Source organism: Glycine max, chromosome 6, assembly GCF_000004515.6.
Source record: "Glycine max cultivar Williams 82 chromosome 6, Glycine_max_v4.0, whole genome shotgun sequence".
NCBI lineage: Eukaryota > Viridiplantae > Streptophyta > Magnoliopsida > Fabales > Fabaceae > Glycine > Glycine max.
The window spans coordinates 9,909,026-9,933,823 of record NC_038242.2 but is presented as its reverse complement, the minus strand read 5'-3'; the positions used below and the strand labels follow the sequence as shown (position 1 = coordinate 9,933,823).

General features: G+C 30.8%; 1 protein-coding gene across 4 annotated transcripts; it reads left to right on the top strand.

The window, feature by feature from the left end:
* The first annotated feature begins 1,537 nt into the window (after window positions 1–1,537).
* Window positions 1,538–6,275, top strand: SWEET13 (sugar efflux transporter SWEET13). 4 transcript variants are annotated; one of them, NM_001357920.1, is made up of 6 exons: window positions 1,538–1,941; window positions 2,045–2,081; window positions 2,672–2,767; window positions 4,114–4,393; window positions 4,734–4,853; window positions 5,717–6,275. In NM_001357920.1, the coding sequence occupies exons 1-6, from the start codon at window positions 1,908–1,910 to the stop codon at window positions 5,891–5,893; spliced, it is 744 nt and encodes a 247-aa protein (NP_001344849.1). In that variant the 5' UTR covers window positions 1,538–1,907; the 3' UTR covers window positions 5,894–6,275. The 4 variants fall into 4 exon arrangements, with proteins under 4 accessions (NP_001344849.1, NP_001344850.1, XP_014631854.1 ...); XM_014776368.3 differs by having other exon boundaries at window positions 1,555–1,941; window positions 2,045–2,114; NM_001357921.1 differs by lacking the exon at window positions 4,734–4,853.
* Window positions 6,276–24,798: the final 18,523 nt, after the last annotated feature.

Here is a 24,798-nt window from a genome sequence, read left to right as displayed (position 1 = left end):
AAAGAGTTATGATCCGATCGATGTTTATTATATATTCTTGTTATATGCAATTTATGGTTTATTTTTCTTTACAATGATGATTTTGACGTACCTTAAGGCCTTATACAAATTTATGAATCTTCTAGTCAATGGTAAAGGTTGAAGGCTTGTAGCATCTGTTTTTTAGCGAGTTCAGCTGAATCTATTGAAACTTTGTCGCAAGATCATATTTCGTGCGTACATAAACATGTTCCAATATATGATAAAAAAAAACATGTTTCAATATACCATTTACCTTCTGTAAAAAAAAAAAAAAAAAACACCATTTACCTACCATTTCACAAAACATAAATGCATTTTGCCATTGAATTTACGTGTGTGACATGAAGAAGTAGAAAAACGTAGTCTTTTCGAGTCATTTCCAGGAAGGGGACCGAGCCAAATGTTTTAATGAAAGCAGTCTGTCTTTACCATAATATAATTTAACCAAACATTATAATTTACGTCGAATATAAAATGCCTGTCTCACAAATAGAAGGATCGGAATCTACTTTCTTCGTTATTATCTATATCACCCAAATTTGAAATAATACTTATTCTTATATATTAACAAATCATTATAAATATTAATTAATGACGGAATAATTTTGGAAAAAAAAAAAAATTTATTGTTGTTAACTAAATTATCCTACTTCTAATAATTTATCAATGTATTTTGTTTCTAATGAACAATATTTTTAGTCTAAAAATAACTAATATAATAAATATTATTTTAAATTTTCATCTTATAAATAAGATTCAAGGAAATGCTACATAGTAATGATTCCTTGGGTTATCCGGCTTCACATTACCCACAGGCCGCCGCAAATTGCAAAGCTCACAACGTAACCGAATCCTTGGGTTATCCACCAAAGGATTCGTGGAATATTATTATAGCCTAGGGGAAATCTAATAAAACTAGGCCAATATTGATATTATTTTTTTGTTAAATCACAACAATTCCTATTATCTCCAATCCCCAAGAAATAAATGTTTTGGAGCATTAGAGTCAAGTTCTGACTTGCAAGTTGCAAGTCTTCTACCCCCAGTTTGTTACCAGAAGAAGCTAAACATAGAATTAGATAAACAGAGGTGAAAAGCACAGAATGGTGACACTGAAGAAGCAAGATACAAAGAGTTGATGTCACAGAACCATAGCAATCGTTAAACCCCTCCAAAGAATTGATCACATATTCAATTCCATCACAAGGTTTATTTATTCATTTTTCAATTTTTATTTATTTATAAAGAAGAAAAGTATTTTCAGAAACCAAATAAGGTCCTTTTCTGCTTGGTCCTTGTCTTGTTACAAAATAAATTCAGTGGGATAAATTCATCAAGTAGGTTTTTTTTTTCTTGTCCTTTGGCCTCCTTTTGTAAACAGTTATATTTTTAATTATTAACACTTGTCCTTTGGCCTCCTTAATGGCAGAAGCTGCACTGTTGCATGCACACATGTCTCGTGTTGATGTCATGTGGAACTACTATATATATTTACCTTTACCTCATCCTGTGAGTTATGTACCGAGTGTGACAATGATATATATAGCATAAGCATCTGCATTATTTCGGTTTGGCGCAAATGAGACACATCACAAAGACCGTATAATACATGATTATGAAGGAAAACAGTTCTCAACAACATCAATTAAGTTCGAAGGATAAGACCAAATACAGTACTATACTGTATTTAACCTTTAGCTTGTTCCTATATATACCAACTAACTTGTACTCTCACATCATCGTAGCTTGTTTCCATTTCTAAAGAAACAGGCTTTATTTGAGCACTTTGGGACTCTCAATTCTCAGGGTTACCTTCTCTATCAGCTTCTGCAGATTAGCTGGAAGAAATAAAGAAAGAAAAAGATAACAAAAGTTGTTCAAAGGCCATGGATGTTGCACATTTTTTGTTTGGAATCTTTGGTAGGTTTAAGACCCTTTCAGTTTTACATGTGTTTCTCTCACTTTTTTTTTTCTCTATATCCTTGACTTCTGAACTTGTGGTTCCTCTTCTTTGTTGGTACAGGGAATGCTTCCGCTCTGTTCCTCTTCTTGGCTCCAGTGTATGCATTACATAGCTGCTTCCTTCCCTCTTTGTTAGCTCTCTTAAATTGTTGTGGCTTTATCCTTTTTTTCCATTCTTTTTTGTGGGTATGGAGGGTTTCCATGGGCCCTGTTAAAATTTGTTCGAGATATCAAATTTACTGGTAATATTACTAAAATAATATATTTAAGGGACAACTCTCATTATGAGAGATTTTGGGTTGAACTAGTGCAAGATTTATCGGATTATCCATTATTGGACCATGATTGGACAACTCTCGTTAAGGTTTAGTTTTACAAATTTCACATTAAGATTTTTAGTTCTCAAGATAAAATAATGTGTTCAAGTGTGAGATTTCATATTAATTAGTGATATAATTAAAATAATGTATGTAAATGGAAAATAATCCTTGCCTGCTAAGGGAAATTTTGGAGAGGTAAGCCAACTCAAATTCTAAATCATGAACATGGTTTACCCAATTAATTGAGCAATCCAACCATTTGTGCATACATATGTTACATAAAATCAGCATCTTTTATTTTGCTTTATGGATGTGCGGAATAGTGCAAGTGTGAGTGAAAATTGTAACGAATTCGGGTTTGTACGTAGGATCACATTCAAGAGGATTATAAAGAACAGATCCACAGAGAAGTTCTCGGGCATTCCATATGTCATGACACTGCTCAATTGTCTCCTTTCAGCTTGGTGAGCTTCTCGCATGTTCTTTCATTTTACTGTATACCTTTATGGTTTGCTCCCTTAAATCTTCTGTCAAATCACGTGTGCTTTCTACCATTTTTGTGGTGGTTATTTTTGCTACTTCGTCCAACCGTCAGTATCTTTTCTTCACTTTTTTCCTTGATCCTCGTATAACTTGTCATTTCTAATTTTCTTATACCCGATTATTATTTTTTTCGTACGTTGCGTTTTTTTTTTTTTTGAGAAAAAAGTTGCTTGTCTGTTGGTTAATCCTTAAAGTGTGCCGAATGGCAGGGATAATTTTTTTGGGGTTTCAATTTGTCGGACTAGAATTCAGTCAATTAGTAGTTAAATTCTCGCTTTCAATTGCTAAATAAAACTTTGCGTGTAAAACTATATCCTGATCTTGCTAGCTACTAAATGGTACATCATCACGTTCTAATCTGAAATTTATAATTATTAATTCAGACATATACTTTAATTTGAGTTTAATGATAATGTGGCATATTGTTGAATAAATTATTATTAATTTACTTTTAAAATAATTTTATAAGAAAATTATTAATTTACTTTCATTATTTTTTATCAGGGAGTAAGTTAATAATCAACACTTTTTTTTTGAAAAAAATATATTTCTTTACTTAAGAAATAATTTAAAATAAATGATATTTTTGTTATTTTATCTATAGGCACTCTCTCTCCAATCAGTTTTATTATCTTTTTTTTTTCCCTTAATAACACTTTTTCCTAATTTCTATTTTTTCTTCGTGTGGGCTCTCCTCTAAACGCTTTTATCCGATTTCTTCTCAAAACAATTGCAGCCAAGTTTACTAGCTCGTTGGTTTATGTGAAGGGTATTAAAGCGATGACAAGTGCGGGTTCCTTTACGCATTGGGTTCCAGAAATAAGACATCACAAAAAAAGCAAACAAAATTACAAATTGTAAAGGAAAAAATATACCACAGTAACCACAGTTGATTACAATAACGTCTCATGTGCAAAACGGGACTAGAGTTCAGATTATAGATAAGATTGACTTGTAAAAAAAAATAATAATAATAAAACTGATTGTAGAGAGGGTGCTTATAGATAAAATAACAAAAATATCCTTTATTTTAAATTACTTTTTAAATAAAGAAATAGTTTTTTTTTTTGTTAAAAAGAAAAGGTGCTAGTTGATAACTTATTACTTCATAAAAACTAGTGGGAGTAAGTTAGTAATCCCTTTTGATCATATATTTTATTCAATACTTCAAAATCTATTCTATTAAAACTTAAAACAAAGATAGTTCCTAGTAAAAGGTTTTTTTTTCTTTCGATTTTTAGTCCCTTACGATTTTTACAATCCACAGGTATGGTTTGCCTTTTGTGTCTCCCCACAACATATTAGTGTCAACAGTGAATGGCACTGGATCATTCATTGAAATCATATACGTGTTAATCTTCATCGTATTGGCACCAAGGAAGGAGAAGGCTAAAATTCTTGGTCTCTTCACCTTCGTGCTCTCGGTGTTCTCTGCAGTTGTTTTCGTGTCCCTTTTTGCTCTTCATGGCAATTCCAGAAAGCTCTTCTGTGGCTTCGCTGCAGCCATATTTTCCATTATCATGTATGGCTCGCCACTCTCAATTATGGTATGCTAAGTAATTGTACTTATAGTTGTTGATAAGCAGATTTTAACAATTTTATATTTTGTTATATATATTCACTGTTGATTTTTCTATAAATTGTTATAACTCTGCCTTTTCATTTAAAATGCACCAACAAGGAGTTATTTGTTTACCAACATTTTCATACCGACTAAGTCTTAATTATTGCTTAACAAGCGTAGAAATTGATTAATTTCTACATTTCTACGTCATAACTAATTGATATACATAGCTGAGAGGTCAATGTAAAAAAAATGTTGGTAATACTAGTTGTTCAAGATTCAGAGTGGGTCTGAGTTTATTGTGGATTTGAAACTCTGTGCAGAGACTAGTGATCAAAACTAAGAGTGTGGAGTTCATGCCCTTCTTCTTGTCGCTGTTTGTGTTTCTCTGTGGCACTTCCTGGTTTATCTTTGGTCTGCTAGGCCGTGACCCATTTGTTGCAGTAAGTCACTTTGCAATTTTAACTTAACAATTGTGCATAGAGCTGGGGCAAAATGGACCGGTCCTGTAAGGTCGGCCTGGGCTGAGTTTGAATCAGAAAATGTTGGCCTAAATAGAACTGGGCCTATTTGGGCGGATCCTCATGTTTGATATAAGAAAGGGTGTTGCTAGGTGCACCCAGCATTATTGCTGATGCACCCAGCATTTTTTTAAAATACCAAAATTGCCCCTGCACTTTCTTCACATTTGTGATGCGTGTGCGTGAGGGTGGTCCGTAAATCTTACGGATCAACTTGATCCGTATGCCTTTTACGAATCAACTTGAACCATAAAAGGCTTATGGATCAACTTGAACTGTAAAAGGCTTACGATCAAGTTGATCCATAAGCCATTTACGGATCAAATTGATCCATATGTTGATATTAAGCGCATATGGATCAACTTGATCCGTAAAAGGCATACAGATCAAGGATATTTCAATCTTTTCTGTTTAAGTGTTGGGTGCACCAGCAATAATACTGGGTGCACCTAGCAAAACCCTATAAAAAATATACATCTGGGCCGATATTGATCTGATATTTTTTTTTATTTTTAAAAAATTTATACAAATTTAGACAAAAAAGTAAAATGAATCAATATGGATCAATCTGATGGACCATTGGACCTAGATGGACTTCAAAACATGAGGTCCATATAGAATATGAACTGCCCCAATCCAGCCCATTTTTCTTGCTTGACCCGATGGACTGGGTTGGCCCGGCTTGATCCACTCATTTTGCCACCCTACTTGTACATAGTTTCATATTTATTATTGCCAGTGCAGTGGAATAGACTCAGATTCATCATTCATGTATGGATTTTCAGGTACCTAATGGTGTTGGTTCTGCTTTGGGGACAATGCAACTAATATTGTATTTCATATACCGAGACAATAAAGGTGTTCCAAGGAAGCAAGCCCCAACAGAGGAGGAGTCCATGGAGATGGGGGATGCAAAGCCCCAACAAGGGAAGCAATCCAATGCCAATGGAATTCAAGGATGATATGTCAAGGAACATGTTTGGATCACTCGCAACACATGCCAAAGACAATAGTCAGCTTTGTAATTTGTAAGCTACAAAGTCTGCAACTGAGAGCAAGAACCTCCTCTATGATTTGGTCTGCTCTTGTATTAGTTCCATAAATGGCTGTAATTTACTTCTTGCTAAGACACTGGCATCTTCAATTAGACGGATAATATTGCACGGAAACAAGCATGTTTGTGTGAGTTTTTAGTAGCTCCTTCCCCTGGTCTCGGGGATTTTATGTTAGTGGCTTTTTCGTAGTGCACAACCTACCAAATAAAAGTGCTAATTTGAAATTGAAATTTTCAATTAAAAATTGTATGCCAATGTGAAGAAGCTAAAAGGAAATACGATTTGCTGAGATGACCATAATTTTGAATTTATGAGGTGTTGATCCTGATAACAACACAGGTTACTAACATAAATATGTGATCCTATGACACTTTTTCCTCTTTATGCGGATGTTTTAGTGAGGGGTTGATCAGTTGATGTGATCTTAACAGTTATACAAAGTTAGCCATAACAAGGATAGGATTAGTGGGATGAAGCAGGTAACGTTCTAACAAAATACTAACAACTAAAAAAAGTAACATGCTCGTATTTGTCCCCAACTCTATGATCAAGCTTTGTTGTTCTTCTTTAAAGTCCAATGGCAGTATATAAATGCTCCTCTTCATTGTTATAATGGGAGCACTTGACGTTCTTCCCTATGCTAACAATACTACTGCAGATTTATGTTCTGTTTCTTACCAAGCCTAGGCCAAAGAGAACGTGTTTCTCATAGTCTCCATTAAGCTAACATCTTGAGAATGGTCTCCTAGTTGGTGGTGAGGGGGAGGTCACTCAAGGAGTTCCATGCTAAAGTCAGTGGAAGTCAGAGCTATTTGGTGATTAAGGAAGAACTTGTACCTGCTATGTGTTGGTATTGTAAGATAAGGAAGTTTTCTAATCTTATGCGTGATGATCATGAGTTATAGGTCTTGATATTTTATGGACCCAAGATAAAAATAATAGATAATTATACAAGCATTATAGATCTTAAATATGTTTTTAAAAATTAAATTTAAAAACAAAAAACTCGCAACCACATTAAACAAAACTTAAATTTATTCTTAATCCCTTAATTTTAAAAAATATTTTTTAGTCTCTTCCTACAGTAAAAATTCACCACATATTATGGATTCAAATTGAGAAAAATTAATAAAGAGGAACTGAAAAACAGTATTTTCCAAAATTGATGGAAAAAAAAAACAAATTTAAATATAAGGGACCAGAAACAATCGTGACCCAAATTTAAATGACCAAAAATATATTTTAAGTATATTGTAAAATATAAACATATGTTCCATAAAAAATAGGTATATAATTTCATTAAAATAATATATTTTATTTCATCAAAAAAATAATATACTAAAAAATGCAAACAAATACAAAATATTACACGTGATTAAGCTTTGATTTTAAGAAATTATTTTTTTTAATATTAATGTTTACATAAATTTGAAATTAATAATTGAAATGCTTTTGAAAAGCTAACAATATTAAGTTATTACCAAAGAAATTAAAAGCTTTTGTTTTCTCATATTAAATTTATTTTGGGTCATGATTGGGCCTCTTCAGTCATTGGCCATGAGGCCTAGTGCCATCACCCCACCAAACAACCCTCCGGTCCGGTTGTAAGGTTTCTCATAAATTTTAGTCTTTGTTTTCAAAAGTAATAAATTTAAATTTATGATCTCATAAAGTTAGGTTTAAGTTTTTTACATTCTAATTTAATTTATCATTTAGTTATCGGTTAAGAGTGAAAACAAAGCTTCTTTAGAACGGTGGGTAAAGGGATTTTCTTATAATCTTTAACTCTGCATTAATTTGTATTAATGCACCACATTAATTTATATAAGCATCGTACACTTCATTTATATCCATCAAAATCTATTTCAAAATAACAACAATGAATGCAAAGGTTTATATCTAGTTTGAACTAAAGGGAGTATATGTTTGGGGGGAGAGAAGCACGGGTTGTTGATAGAATAAACATAAAATGTATAATTGAAGCTCTTATCGTTATCCTTCAACTTGTTTTTTGGTTGACAAATTCACTTTTTTTTTATGGATAAGACGAAATCATATTGATATATGGAGTACTAGGTAACAACTCCCTGGATTGGATTGAATGACCAATGCACGAAAGAGTATTCAAAATCCAAATCTGCAGACTTCAACCAACACCAATTATAACATTATAATATATATAGGATATCCTGATTAACACGTTTGACAATCAAAATCAACCCCTCTGAACACAGTTGTTCCTAGACGTCCTCCAAATACACCATATTATGACAACTCACACAATCACCCAACGTTCCCTTTTTAAGTAAAATGCTGGCAGAAATGATTGCACAAGTATTCACATGCACCTGCAACAAGAAGTCTCTGACTATATATATCATATACTGCTAACCCATCAATCCACCCCATCCACCCCCAATTTGAAGCTCCTAATTAATAATGTTACCGCTCAACTTATACTTAACAATCATGGTAAAGAGGGGACATGGGGTTAAACAAGTTGCAATTCACAACACAAATTCTAATATCATCCTTTGACTGATGCTTGGTGCTAAGGAAGGGATTGTACTAGTTTCAAACGAAAAGAGAAGGCATTGATATATAGAGTTGTTGGCTTGCCGTTAATGTTCTTAAACACGTTCAGAATAGGCTGAGTAAATATTAACCCATAAGCCATAAGTAATATTATGTTATTGACTTGTCAAATTTTGATTAAGAGGTACAAGGAAAACATAAAGAAGAGATGACTAATGAATCCTTAAATATAGGATTAATTTCCTCCTAAACTTTTGATAACATTGCCCTAGCATAGGGGATGGTATTCAATCCTTTATAAACTATGTGCATAATATATACCCATTTCTGTTCTTAATATGAATAAACAGGAATGACCCGTTTGGTCATTAAGATAAGAAAAGTAAGATAGGACTATAAGATCATTTATGACAAAAAACCTTTTTAGCAGTTGTATATGCCGTCGTTAAAACCTTTACCAACAATTTACTTATGATCAACACACATTCCGCATAGTAAAAGTATTATTGGCAATCATACCAAGTGTCAATATTAAAGACCTATTTAAACCAAGAACAGTCCGCGACAATTCTGGCAACAATTTTAATGGCCATAAAAGTGAAGTTTAATTAGACAACTAATTACACCCATTTACAGTCTTTCAGTTGTTGCTGATAAAAGTTTAATTAAGAAGAATTATGACAGCAGCAACTACAGCTATACAGTAAATTAAGTTTATTTTTAAATCAGGTTTATTTGTTTTCTAATTAAGATAGTATGAAGTATTTGATTAACATCAGTAATAATGGCATTAATAATTTTTTCTACAAAATTAGTAACATACAAATGTTCTAAATAAATTATACTAAAATGAAAAAGATAATATATTTCATAAAATTCCGAAACAGAAAGTAACCGAAAAAACTCAACCAGAAAAATATTGTATTAATTAAGTATCAACCATTAAATTCATGAATATTATGAAGAAAAGACACGTCATTTGGATTAAATAAATAATGTAATTCTAAGTCCAATAATTATTCGAATATTGGATTAAATAAATAATGTAATTCTAAGTCCAATAAGTATTGGAATAATGGTCGCATTACAAAACAAAGTTTATAAACTTCAACTCTCAATCATGACATAGTCTTCCGCAATTAGCTTTGTGTTGATCATACTGTATGACTTGAAAAATAAAAATGAAAATATTATTTTTAAAGTAAGATCCAACAAGAATAGATGTTCGGAGAGCATTATATAATCTTGATATAATCACAATCCAAATAACATACTAAATTGTTATCAAAGCCAAATCTTTAAACTTTCAATTTTAAAGAGGTGTCTCTTTTAGTCTTTTATAATCCCTGAGAAAAATAACTTCTTTATAGCTACAAAATTAAGCAAATGATGACAACTTTATCACTTTTCATTTCAAGGAAATATAAAAACAACAGATAGCATATTTTATTATGTTGAGTCACTAAAGAGAGCACCAAAATCAAACAGAAAGACGTTATCTATCTTTGCATATATAGCCATTCACCACAAGCAAAGGGTAGAAATTAAGTATGCAACGATGGATGCAAACTAATTACAACCATTTAACACCATGAGATAAATACGAATTCCTTATATGATTCTAACTCAAATTGGCTAAAATACACTTGACCATCACGTAACATCCCCAGCTCACAAATAAATTAATCCACCTTCACAAAAGCATGGAAATGAAGGTAATTATTTAAGTTCATTAATAACTTCTTTTTTTTTAATCAGCAAAAAAAATTATATATTACAGGTACCAGAGATACCATACTTCATTTATAACTTGTAGTAATTGAAGTTTAAAAAATAAAATAAAAAAACATTAAAATAAGTTAACAGTGGCGGTTTCTTTGTGTTGCTCTCCCAAGTCCATTATCAAGCTTTTATATAAAGCATATACTATTGAACACTAAACCTAACTTTAGGACAGCGAAATAAAAAGATCTTCTATTCAATATATACCAATCTAAGAAAAAAAAATTGTTGAAATAAGATGAGTTGAAGATCAGAAGCATACAGCAGAATTATTAAGTTTCCGAACCACCAAAATCATATCCAGGATAACATTTATATACATTTATTTTCCTTAAGCTTGTGCAATTGTCAAGTGACTCAAGTAGCCATTCAAGATAAAGGAATAACAGCAGCCCCCGACCCTAGCACCTAAAGAATATAACAAACAACTATAGACATTAAAAGGGAAGGAATACCAATAAAACACCATTATGCAGCTATTGTTAAGTATTTATTTGGCACTTGGCAGTGATTTTGAATTGAACTGTTGAAGCATTGGCTTAGAAGCTCAGTTAAACATTCAATTATTCAATCAAGTAAACGAATGTAGATCTGTACTACTGAAGCAGTTGAAGAGTGGTGGTTTAAAGCACCACACTCTTGGTACCAATGCATCATATAGCTTATGTAAATTAAGTATGATGTTTTCTTAACTTGCCCTTGAAAGTTTCTCTTTGCAAGTTTCATCAGCAAAATAACTTTTACATGCTTTTTCTTTGTATACAATGGTGGCATCAAGGTTAAAACTTAAGACCCTGTACAAATTATCCAAATTCTTACTACTTAATAGGCCAACATTAGTGATTTTTACTTTGACATGCAAGATGATTCTTAAACCTATTTACAGCAAAAGTTTTAATTTGTTCCAAGGCCTTTCACTTTTATCTAGAAATCTTATCAGTTTCATTCAGTACATTCTGCTTCTTTTTTTTTTGTATATAGGCAACATGATGCAAAAAAACTTCATTCCCTTGTTATATCAGATTTGACTTCTTATCTCACTGAACCAAAAACTGCACTATTGAGACATAGAAAAGGTTGCTATTGAATGAGAACTACGCCTGTGTGCCACTTCCATAAGAACATTTATGTTATAATAATCATACAACACATTTTTTTAAATCAAATCATTGAAATGCATAAATGTTACTATATAATGTCTTTTTTAACTTCCAATATAGAAATACTATCATAGTAGTTATTGAGCATTTGATGATATGGCCTGGAAAGTAGAACTGTCAAAACGGGCCAGCCTGGTTCACGTGGGTTGGTCCGCAACGGGTTGAGTTAAAAGTGGGCTAGCTCAGCTCGGTCCACTTTTGTGTGGGCTAACAAAATGCCAGTCCGGCCCGGCCCATCACGGATTAGTGGGTTATGCGAGCTGACCCATTTTTCTACCTTTTTTTTGTAAAAAAAATAAAATTATTCCAAACAACTTAAAATAAAATCCAATATAAAAATCAAACTAAATCAAATTCAAACATTTAATATTAAAGTGATTGAAGTCTTCAAAATAAACATTCAACATTAAGATAATTGAAATTTAAATATCATCAAAAATAAACTTCTAAACTATTGAAATTAAACATTAGAGGCATGGACTGTGAAATCCAGAACAACTTCCTCTTCTTTTTCAACAACACCATTAGTTTCATCTACAAAGACAAAAAAAACAATATCATTAATAAGTCAAATAAATAAAACAACACACATTATTATGATTATTTTAAGAACAATTATTGTTATGATTTTACCCATTACTTCATATTGATTATGTGAGTGAGAAATTATATAAATGTGAAATTTACTCACATTATTGTTATGATTATTTTAAGAACAATTATTATGATTATATGCTATAAAACTATATTCATATCTTTGATGATTTCAAAGTTAAGTTAATTATTTTATATTTTACTCTTTTTACTTATTTAAATATTAATAAATATGAAATATACAAGTTATAAGAAAATATATATGATAAGTTACTTTAATAAATCATAATATTTGATATATTATATTTTATGATGATAATCCCATGAAAAGATTGATCATCAATATATTTAATTTTAAAAGATATTCATAATACTTACAAATTTCATTTATAATGAATTATTTATAATAAATTATAAAATAATAAAAAATTTATTTTATAAATATTTTATAATAGAAAAGTTTAATGAATTTAAATTTAAATAATTATAAATTTATATTTACTATTTTCTTTTTAATTTATAAATTTATCAATAGGCTTAAACATGTTTGAAGATAATACCTGCTTAATTAAAAATATAATTAATTTTTTTACTCAATTTTAATGTAATTATATTTAATATGATACTAAATATTTAGAAAAGGATAAATTTATTAATATATATATATATAAAATAATATTAAATACCAATAAAATATTAAGAAATTATATTTTTAAGAAATTAAGAAAGGTGCAGGGCTGTTTATGGACCATTAACAAATTGCTAATTCGGTTGGATTTTGCTATTGTTTGGTCTTGCTCTACTACTGAATGTGAATTGTCACTTGAATTTCTATCTACAATATAAAAATTTAATTTTTTAATAATTATAAATTTATAATAATAATTAAATAAAATAAAATAATATTTAAATTTGGTGGGTTGACGGACTGATCCACCAACCCACGGATTGAGCCCACTTAACCCACGAATTAGGTGGGACGGACTAAAAAAATTGCCGGTACCTTTTTTTTTAATTGAGCTCGACCCACCTCTAATCCGCAGTGGACCGGGCTGGCCCATGGGCCGGAACCCAATTTGACGGCTCTACTGGAAAGACCATGAAGGATACTAATTAAATATTGCATAGACCATTTGAAACATAGGCATTACAAACCAAGTTTTGTTATAGAGTAGTGAAAGTTCCTAAACATAAAAGCAAATTATTATATCCTCAAAATATTTGAAAATGATATCAGCTGCAACCATTCAACTGCAGAATGCAATCCTACAATATACATAAGCTTGTGTAAACTGTGTTTCATAGGTGAAAGAGATGAAAGCAAACATATGACTGAGAACGGAAATTCACAAATTGGGGAGGAGTTTATGCTATTAATAATGAAAGTGAGATGGAATTAGGGCAAAGGATGATTGTTATACTCGATTTAGGGTGAAGGACGATGATGAATTTGGGAATAATCAGAGAGAAGGGAAAGGTTGTGCTAATATTAAAAAGAACGAAAGAAGATAGAAAGTAGAAACTGGAAATTGGAGGAAGACGCACTTTGGAGGAGGGTCTCCTATATAGAGCTATTGATTAGAAACAATTGAAAATAATATTCATTATAAAACTACAATTTTCATTAGCCACATTAATAAGTTTAGGATAGAGAAGGAAATACAATCAATTAATGTATTGTAGATGATTGTCATTATAGACAAATAATAGCATCCTAAAATATATAACATATTTCATACTAACTGAGATAAAACGATCTGAAAAGAAAGAAAAGATAATTAAAAAACAAATATTGATCTTAAAAACTAAAATATATCAAATTTGACTGAACAACCTTTATTTGAAATTACAAAAATTAATGCACAATCTTGTGCCAAAGTACAGGGGATCGCCTCAAATTTAACTGTATTATTACCCCAGCATAAAGCATATTAGTCTCTTATATACTCAAATGGGTGACTGTTTTAGGGAAGAGGAAAGCTAGAAGGGTGAGACATGTTTTCTGGTATGTCGCCTGCTGGAGTATTTGGAATATGCGTAATAAGATCCCTAGGGCTGCTTGGATCAAATTAAAGCCTTCTCTTGGCAATTAATGGATTCTATATAAAAGAGGAATGATGAAGCCGAGCCTCTTTTTCTCATCTTGGCTACAATATTTGTTTCCCTTCCTCCTCTTTTGGATGTTCTTTGGAATAGGCACTTATTCATTTTGCATATAGGAATTTTCTCTACACCTTGTGCAGATCTTCTGTCTTCCAAGGTATATCTCATCAGTTTTGGCATCAAGGGTACCTATATCTCATCTCTTATTAATCAACTTAACTCCATGCCATCATTTTATGAACTTAAATAATTAATAGAAAATAACCCCTAAATATAGAAAATTGCCCTAGGTATATTATATCCTTTTTTTATAAAATAAATTTGGTTTAAATGTGTGGAAAAACCGATGAGTCTGGGATCAAATCCCTTAGCATCCCTTTCTAATTAACTTTATCGGACATATAACTCAAAGTAAGCTGGCTAATTAAGTGGTATACTAATTTAAGATTATTAATTAATTAAAGAGTATCAGTAACCCTGTTTCAGAAAAAAGAAAAGAGGATTTGTAATCTCTATATATATCCTAAACAAACATTTAATTTCACAAAACCGACGATATTAACGAAAGCCTCCAAAGAAATCATACACTGTTTTGTTCTAGTGAATCCAAATTAAAGAACGAGTTAAATCGATCGGTGTTTCTTGTTTCCAAATATATAAATTCCATCAACGAATACCTCTGGATTATTAATAGTGATTCATCGCTCCATCGATTAATTAGAATTTGCCTAACATGCAGTTGTAGGCACAGTTCATACGAAATCAAAACTAGATCTGCAAAGTGCTGAAAAACCAAATTACAAGAGTAGCTTTATTTATTCGAAAATTTTTACACTGATTTAACATGCTAAATGCATGTCCATAACACTTGATGGCATACTGATACTCATTTTCATTTGTTACTCTGCACCGAGCTTCTTAATTTGCCTTGCGCTTCCTGCTGCCTCCACTTGCTTCCTTCGGGTTCTCATTTTTAACATCCTCGGCATCACTTTCTGCAAGAAACCATGAAAACAAACAAACGAAAACTCCTTATTAAAGGGCAAAATTAAAAGGCCAAAATTCATTCATCTCCTCACAATTTTTTTTAAATAAAAAATGTTATTCATCAGAACACTTACTGTAACTTCAGTAGAAGCATTTTCCTCGATAAACTAAATGTATAAATAATGTCTCAAAATGAGTAAAAACAAAATAGATAGATGGATCAAACTCGACAGTACTTACGGCAACAACCGGAAAGGAAAATTCCTCCTCCAAGACTATGCGAGTATCCTATAAAATAATCCAAATGTGATGCATTTAATTGTATAAAATTCATAAGGGAATAACTAATATTCGTTGATTAAAAAAAAAAACCAAGCCAACAACAATTCTTTTAAGAAAAAAATTAAAAAATTGAAACATGTAATTAGATTATGCATCATCTAGCTACCGTGTGACGAGTCTCTTGGATGATGGGAGTTGGAGGTGGAGCAGGAGGGTAATTTTGCCTTTCAAGTGGAGGAGGGGGACCAGGGGGTTGGTTGTTGTTGCAATTGCATACCATGTAAAAATGGAGTATAATAGCTACTTGAAAGTGGTGCGTTAGAGTGAATGCATCTTTGTTTATTTATTAGAAATGTGAGAATCAGATTGAGAACCATTAAGATAAATTGTTTATAATAAAATAATTCTTTACATTTATTAGAAATGCGTGCATGGAATCCAGAACTATAAAGATGATAATAAAAAAATTGGATTGTTTATAATAAAATAATTCTTTACATTTATTAGAAATGCGTGCATAAGATAGAGAACCATAAAGATGATAATAAAAAGTTTGAATTGTATATAATAAAAGAATTCTTTATGTTTATCAAAAACGCGTGCATGAGATAGAGAACCATAAAGATGATGATGAAAAGTTACTTGAAATGCGGTGCAGGAGGGGACCACGGGGTTGGTTGTTGTTGCAATTGTATGCCATGTAGTAATGGAGTATAATAGCTACTTGAAAGTGATGTGTTAGAGTGAATGCATCTTTGCCTATTAATTAGAAATGTGAGAATCAGATCCAGAACCATAAAGATAAATTATTTATAATATAATAATTCTTTACATTTATTAGAAATGCGTGCAAGGGATCGAGAATCATAAAGATGATAATAAAAAGTTTGAATTATTTATAATAAAATAATTCTTCACATTTATTAGAAATGCGTGCATAAGATAGAGAACCATAAAGATGGTAATTAAAAGTTTGAATGATTTATAATAAAAGAATTCTTTATACTTATTAAAAACACGTGCATGAGATAGAGAACCATAAAGATGATAATAAAAAGTTACTTGAAATGTGGTGGCAAAGGGGGACCAGGGGTTGGTTGTTGTTGCAATTGCATGTCATGTAGTAATGGAGTATAATAGCTACTTGAAAGTGATGTGTTAGAGTGAATACATCTTTGCCTATTTATTAAAAATGTGGGCATTAGATCGAAAACCATAAAGATGAATTGTTCATAATAAAATAATTCTTTACATTTATTAGAAATACGTACATGGGATCCATAACCATAAAGATGATCATAAAAAATTTGAATTGTTTATATTAAAATAATTATTTACATTTATTAAAAATGCGTGCATAAGATAAAGAATCATAAAGATGACAATAAAAAGTTTGAATTGTTTATAATAAAAGAATTCTTTACGTTTATTACAAATGCGTGCATGAGATAGAGAACCATATAGATGATAATAAAAAGTTTGAATTGTTTATAATAAAAGAATTCTTTACATTTATTAGAAATGAGTGCATGATATCCAAAACCATAAAGATGATAATAAAAAGTTTGAATTGTTTATAATAAAAAAATTGTCTACGTTTATTAGAAATGTGTGCATGAGATTGAGAACCATACAAATGGTAATAAAAAATTTAAATTATTTATAATAAAAAATTCTTTACATTTATTAGAAATACGTGCATGAGATCAAGAATCATAAAGATGATAATAAAAAGTTTGAAGTGTTTATAATAAAAGAATTCTTTAAACTAAATATGAAATCTTACTTAAAAAAATTAAGTTCAATACCACTCAGATTAATAACTTATTAATTTAAACTAATTACTTTTAGCATTTGTTTAATGATGATAAGATAAAATAAAATATAAAAGTTAGATAAAAGTAGAGCATGATAAGTTCTAATTCTATTCTATGTTTGATGGGTACAAGATAATATGTTAATCATTATATTAGCATATCCTATGTTTTAGCAGATAAAATAATATCAAAATATAATATAAAATATAGGTAAATGATCATATCCCTTTTTTGTTAGAATTACATCAAAAAATTGAAAAAAAATTGTTTAATATTTTTGTAACTTTATATGCGTGTGAGGGATCGATTCAACTTCTTCAAGAGTAACTCATGCTAAAGTTTAACAAGAATTATTCATAGAAGAACTTGATACCTCCTCCTCTCTCTAAATTCAACTTCTCCCATGAGATAAAAATTACATAGACCCAATAACTTATGTTAAGCAAGAGAATAATAAGCTAATCATATCCTATCAATACACCTAATAACTGCTGAATATATATAACATAGTTTGTCATATTTACCCTGTTCAATATTGGACTTTCATTGCAATTTAAATGTGGTCATCAATTAAATGTGTTCTAGACTTTTTTTTTATGTCAGCAAACAGTATATATTAATATTATATATTGCAAGATTATTGACATATTTACATTAATGCTAACATATATAATAAAAGGCATAGGTATAAGACATACCCAACCCAAGGTACAATTTCTGTTGTGTTCCAACCAAAACAGCACCTAATCTGTTATAGGGATATAAGAAAACAATCAACCAAGGTTACCTTGTATTTGACAATCATTAGGATTTGCAAGTTCAAAGAGTTACAACTTACACATATTGGCAGAAAACCCTAACCAAGATACTGTCATCCCATCGTTGTACCCCAATTTTAAGCTCCTAATTAACAATGTTACCCCTCAACTTGTACCTATCAATCATGGTAGAGGGGTAGATGGGTTAAACAAATGGTGCCATAAGTTCAGTTTTCAGTTTATAGCAAAATATCATAACAAAGAATGAGTTAAATCGCTGTTTATTGTTTCCAGATATATAAATTCCATAAAAAAAAAGGCTTCACTAATTAAGCTTATAATTTTTTAAATTATCAATTATTAATACTGGATTCATCACTCCATCAATTAGAATTTTCCTTACAGGCAATTCATAAATTTAAAACGAAATAAATATAAAAAACTAGATCGGCAAAGTCTTAAATCAAACAAGAGTGTTCTTGTCTGTTATTGGTGGCAGATGCACCCAAGCACCTCAAACTGCCTTCTGCTTCCTGCAGACCCCATCAATCATCATTGTTAGGACTTGCTTCCTTCAGGTTCGCATTTTTGTCTTCTGCAGGCTTCTCTTCCTGCAAGAAACCATGAAACAAATCAAACACCCTAAATCCCTTACTAAAGGGGGAAAATTCCCAAAATTCATAAATCTCCTTACAAAGTTAAAACAAAAAATTGTTATTCATCAGAACACTTACAGTAAAAGCATTAGGAGCATTTTGCTCTGTAGCAACCTAAACATGTAAACAAATATCTCAAAATGAGTTATGAAAAAAATAGATAGATAGATAAATAAAACAAAATCAAAACTTACAACAACAACTAGAAAAGAAAACTCTTCTTCAAACTCCATCTCCATAACATCCTATAAGAATGGATTAATACGAAATTAGTACAAAGAAGTATATATATACATGAAGTACTCAAATGTGATGCATGTAATAAAAAAAATTAAAAAAACGAACAACAAATTGGAAAATTCAAACATGCAATAAGCTTATGCATCTACCATTTCAGGACAGGTCTCTTCAATGTTAGGAGTGGGAGGAGGAGTAGGGAGGAAATTCTCCATTTCAACTGGAGGAGGAGGTTGGTTGGAGTTGCAATTGCATGCCATGGTAATGAAGTATAATAGCTACTTGCAAGTGGTGTGTGTTGCATAAATGTGTGTTTGCCTATTTATTAATAAAAATGAAAGAAAGAACTATCAAGATGTTAATAAAAAGTTTGAATAATTTTTTTCTTGTGGAGTCAGAGGCTACAGGCTAATTTTATTTGTAATATATGATTCTTAATGGCTCAAGGAAATTTTATACATGATATGACTTAACATCAGTAATAATGGCATTAATAATTTCTTCTACAAAATTAGCAACATACAAATGTTCTAAATAAATTATACTAAAATGAAAAAGATAATATATTTCATAAAGATCCGAAACAGAAAGTAACCGAAAAAACTCAACCAGAAAAATATTGTATTAATTAAGTATCAACCATTAAATTCATGAATATTATGAAGAAAAGATACGTCATTTGGATTAAATAAATAATGTAATTCTAAGTCCAATAATCATTGGAATAATGGTCTAATGAAAGATTTGAAAACGATATCAGCTGCAACCATTCAACTGCAGAATGCAATCTTACCATATATATAAGCTTGTGTAAACTTTTTCATAGGTGATACTCAAATTTAAATAATAATGGAAGTAACAAAAGTATATATATATATATATATATATATATATATATATATATATATATATATATATATATATATATATATATATATATGATAACTAAAAAATATGGGAAAAGACAAGGAGAGACAGAGATTCGTAAGTTACTGAGAAAAATTTGTCGCACGCTAATCATTTTGAAGAGAAACCCTGGCAAAGCATAGTGAAGAGACTCCAAACTGGTTGTTGTGAAGAGAAACCCTTTGGCAGAGCGTGTAGGTGGAGACACGGTGATTCCAGCAAAATACAGAAACCATAAGCACAGTGAGACTAGATAGGTGAGAGAGATGAAAGCAAACATATGACAGAAGGGAAATTCACAAATTGGGGAGGAGTTTATGCTATTAATAATGGAAGTGAGATGGAATTAGGGCAAAGGATGATTGTTATACTCGATTTAGGGCAAAGGACGATTATGAATTTGGGAATAATTAGAGAGAAGGCAAAGTTTGTGCCAATATTAAAGAAAAGGAAAGAAGCTAGAAAGTAGAAACTGGAAATTGGAGGAAGACGCAATTTGGAGGAGGGTCTCCTACAGGGCTTGCTTTAGAAACAATTGAAAATAATATTCATTATAAAACTACAAATTTCATTAGCCACATTAATAAGTTTAGGATAGAGAAGGAAATACAATCAATTAATGTATTGTCGATTATTGTCATTATAGACAAATAATAACATCCTACAAAATATATCTATCTATATATATATATATATAGAAAATAACAGCTAACAGCTAAGTTTAAAGGGTTGAATTACAATTGTTTTGATAACAGATTTATTATTTCGTAATTCGTAGGAACATATTCCACACTAATTGAGATAAAACGATGTGAAAAGAAATGATAATTAACAAACAAATATTGATTTTAAAAATTAAGATATATCAAATGTGACTGAACAACCTTTATTTGAAATTATAAAAATTAATGCACAATTTTGTGCCAAAGTACAGGGGATCGCCTCAAATTTAATTGCATTATTACCCCAGCATAAATCATATTAGTCTCTTATATACTCAAATGGGTGACTGTGTTTTAGGGAGGAGGAAAGCTAGAAGGGTGAGACATGTTTTCTGGTATGTCGCCTGCTGGAGTATTTGGAATATGTTAATAAGATCCCTAGGGCTGCTTGGATCAAATTAAAGCCTTCTCTTGGCAATTAATGGATTCTATATAAAAGAGGAATGATGAAGCCGAGTCTCTTTTTCTCATCTTGGCTACAATATTTGTTTCCCTTCCTTCTGTTTTGAATGTTCTTTGGAATAGGCACTTATTCATTTTGCATATAGGAATTTTCTGTACACCTTGTGCAGATCTTCGGTAAATTCTTCTTTTTTTAATACAAATACGTATTATCTTTGCCTTCCAAGGTATATCTCATCAGTTTTGGCATCAAGGGTACCTATATCTCATCTCTTATCAATCAACTTAACTCCATGCCATCATTTTATGAACTTAAATAATTAATAGAAAATAACCCCTAAATATAGAAAATTGCCCTATATTATATCCTTTTTTTATAAAATAAATTTGGTTTAAATGTGTGGAAAAAACCGATGAGTCTGGGATCAAATCCCTTAGCATCCCTTTCTAATTAAATTTATCGGACATATAACTCAAAGTAAGCAGGCTAATTAAGTGGTATATTAATTTAAGATTATTAATTAATTAAAGAGTATCTGTAATCCTGTTTCTGAAAAAGAAAAGAGGATTTGTAATCTCTATATATATCCTAAACAAACATTTAATTTCACAAAACCGACGATATTAACGAAAGCCTCCAAAGAAATCATACACTGTTTTGTTCTAGTGAATCCAAATTAAAGAACGAGTTAAATCGATCGGTGTTTCTTGCTTCCAAATATATAAATTCCATCAACGAATACCTCTGGATTATTGATAGTGATTCATCGCTCCATCGATTAATTAGAATTTGCCTAACATGCAGTTGTAGGCACAGTTCATATATCTATCTAAAGCGAAATCAAAACTAGATCTGCAAAGTGCTGAAACCAAATTACAAGAGTAGCTTTATTTATTCGAAAATTTTTACACTGATTTAACATGCTAAATGCATGTCCATAACACTTGATGGCATACTGATACTCATTTTCATTTATTACTCTGCACCGAGCTTCTTAATTTGCCTTGCGCTTCCTGCTGCCTCCACTTGCTTCCTTCGGGTTCTCATTTTTAACATCCTCGGGCATCACTTTCTGCAAGAAACCATGAAAACAAACAAACGAAAACCCTTATTAAAGGGCAAAATTAAAAGGCCAAAATTCATTCATCTCCTCACAATTTTTTTAAAATAAAAAATGTTATTCATCAGAACACTTACTGTAACTTCAGTAGAAGCATTTTCCTTGATAAACTAAATGTATAAATAATGTGAGTAAAAACAAAATTGATAGATGGATCAAACTGGAGAGTACTTACAGCAACAACCGGAAAGGAAAAATCCTCCTCCAAGACTATGCGAGTATCCTATAAAATGATCCAAATGTGATGCATTTAATTGTATAAAATTCATAAGTGAATAACTAATATTCGTTGATTAAAATAAAAATCAAGCCAACAACAATTCTTTTAAGAAAAAAATTAGAAAATTGAAACATGCAATTAGCTTATGCATCATCTAGCTACCGCGGGACGAGTCTCTTGGATGATGGGAGTTGGAGGTGGAGCAGGAGGGTAATTCTGCCTTTCAAGTGGCGGAGGGGGACCACGGGGTTGGTTGTTGTTGCAATTGCATGCCATGTAGTAATGTAGTATAATAGCTACTTAAAAGTGGTGCATCTTTGCCTATTTATTAGAAAAGTAGGCATCAGATCGAGAACCATATAAAGATGAATGGTTTATAATAAAATAATTCTTTATATTTATTATAAATGCGTGCATGAGATCCAGAACCATAAAGATGATAATAAAAAGTTTGAATTGTTTATAATAAAATAATTCTTTACATTTATTAGAAATGTGTGCATGAGATAAAGAACCATAAAGATGGTAATAAAAAGTTTGAATTATTTATAATAAAAGAATTCTTTACGTTTATTGAAAATGCGTGCATGAGATTAAGAACCATAAAGATGATAATAATAAGCTTAAATTGTTTATAATAAAAGAATTCTTTACAATTATTAGAAATGAGTACATGAGATAAAGAACCATAAAGATGATAATAAAAAGTTTAAATTGTTTGTAATAAAAGAATTTTTTACATTAATTAAAAATGCATGCATGAGATAGAGAACCATAAAGATGATAATAAAAAGTTTGAATTGTTTATAATAAAAGAATATTTTACATTTATTAAAAATGAGTGCATGATATAGAGAATCATAAAGATGATAATAAAAAATTTGAATTGTTTATAATAAAGAAAATTATATTTATTAGAAATGAAATTGATTTGTTTATAAAAAAAATTCTTTATGTTTATTAGAAATGTGTGCTTGAAATTGAGAATCATAAAGATAATAATAAAAAATTTAAATTATTTATAATAAAAAAATTCTTTACATTTATTAGAAATGTGTTCCTGAAATCAAGAATCATAAAAATGATAATAAAAAATTTAAAGTATTTATAATAAAAGAATTATTTACCCTGAAAAGAGGATTTAGATCATTCCTGTACAAGCTGTACAGTATGATACTATACCAAAAAAAAAATCCAAAGATTAGGAATGAACAAAATAAATTAAATCCCGGACAAACGAAAACAAAAGAGATTGGTCGAGAATATAAGCTTGAGAAGAAAAGACCAGATTAAAGGCATTTTTCGTATGATATCCATGACCAAGTAATAGCCTTTGTATTTTCTAGAAAGAACTCCCAAAAACACTCTGCTACTTCACTAGGCTAAGAGTAGTGAAGAGAAACCCTAGCGTCAAATGGGAAAACAATGGGAGCCAACCAATAACGTCAAATGGGAAAAAATGCAAGGGAGAGAGATTCATAAATTACTGAGAAGTCTGTGGCACGCTAGTCGATGTGTTGAGAAAACCTAGGCTAAGCGTAGCGAAGAGAAACCCTGCTAGCGTCAAATGGGAAATTATCAGAGCAAACCAAATGGAAAAAAAATGTAAAGAGAGAAAGATTAGTAAATTGCTGAGAAATCTGTGGCACGCTAGTCGCTGTGGAGAGAAACCCTAGGCTAAGAGTAGTGAAGAGATCCTAGGCAGAGCGTGTAGGTACATGGAGCCACGGTGATTCTAGCAAAATACAGACACCGTTTGCACAATGATACTAGGTGAAAATATGGTATAACAGACAATGCATACATGACTGAGAACTGAGATTCGCAAATGGGGAAGGGAAACTGCTATTGAGAGTGGCAGTGGGATGGAATTGGGGCAAAGGCTAATTGTTATGCTCCATTTAGGGCACAGGTGGTCGATATGATGAATTGAGGAATATTCAGAGGGGAAGGAAACGCTGTGCTATTAAAGAAGGAACTGGATAAGAGGGAGATGCATTTTGGAGGAAAGTCTCGTAGGGTTATCAGAAACAATTGAAAAGAATTGTCATTATAAACTACAATTTTACTAATACTTATTCATTAGTCGCAATAACTTTAGCATAGAAAATGAAATAGCAAAATAGTTTATACTGTGGCTAAATAATTGTCATTAAATGCAACTTTTGGTCTAATGAATGAATAAGCTATTTTATCATACTTTAATTTATTATTTGGTGAAATAATTAATTAAATAAAATAACTAATTAAATTTATCCTTTTTACTTATCCGATCTTATTTACTGATTCAAAAATTATCATAAAAGAGTTAGATTTAGAAATAAATAGTTGTCATTTAGCTTCACACACAAAGGATAAATGAAAGCCTCTAAAGAAATCATATACATTACCAGAGATGGTTTTGTTCTAATTTTTGTGTGTGTGTGAATAGAGATGCTTTTGTTCCAGTGAATCCAAAGAATGAGTTAAATCGGTGTTTATTATTTCCAGATATATAATTCCATAAAAAAAATACGCTTCACTAATTAAG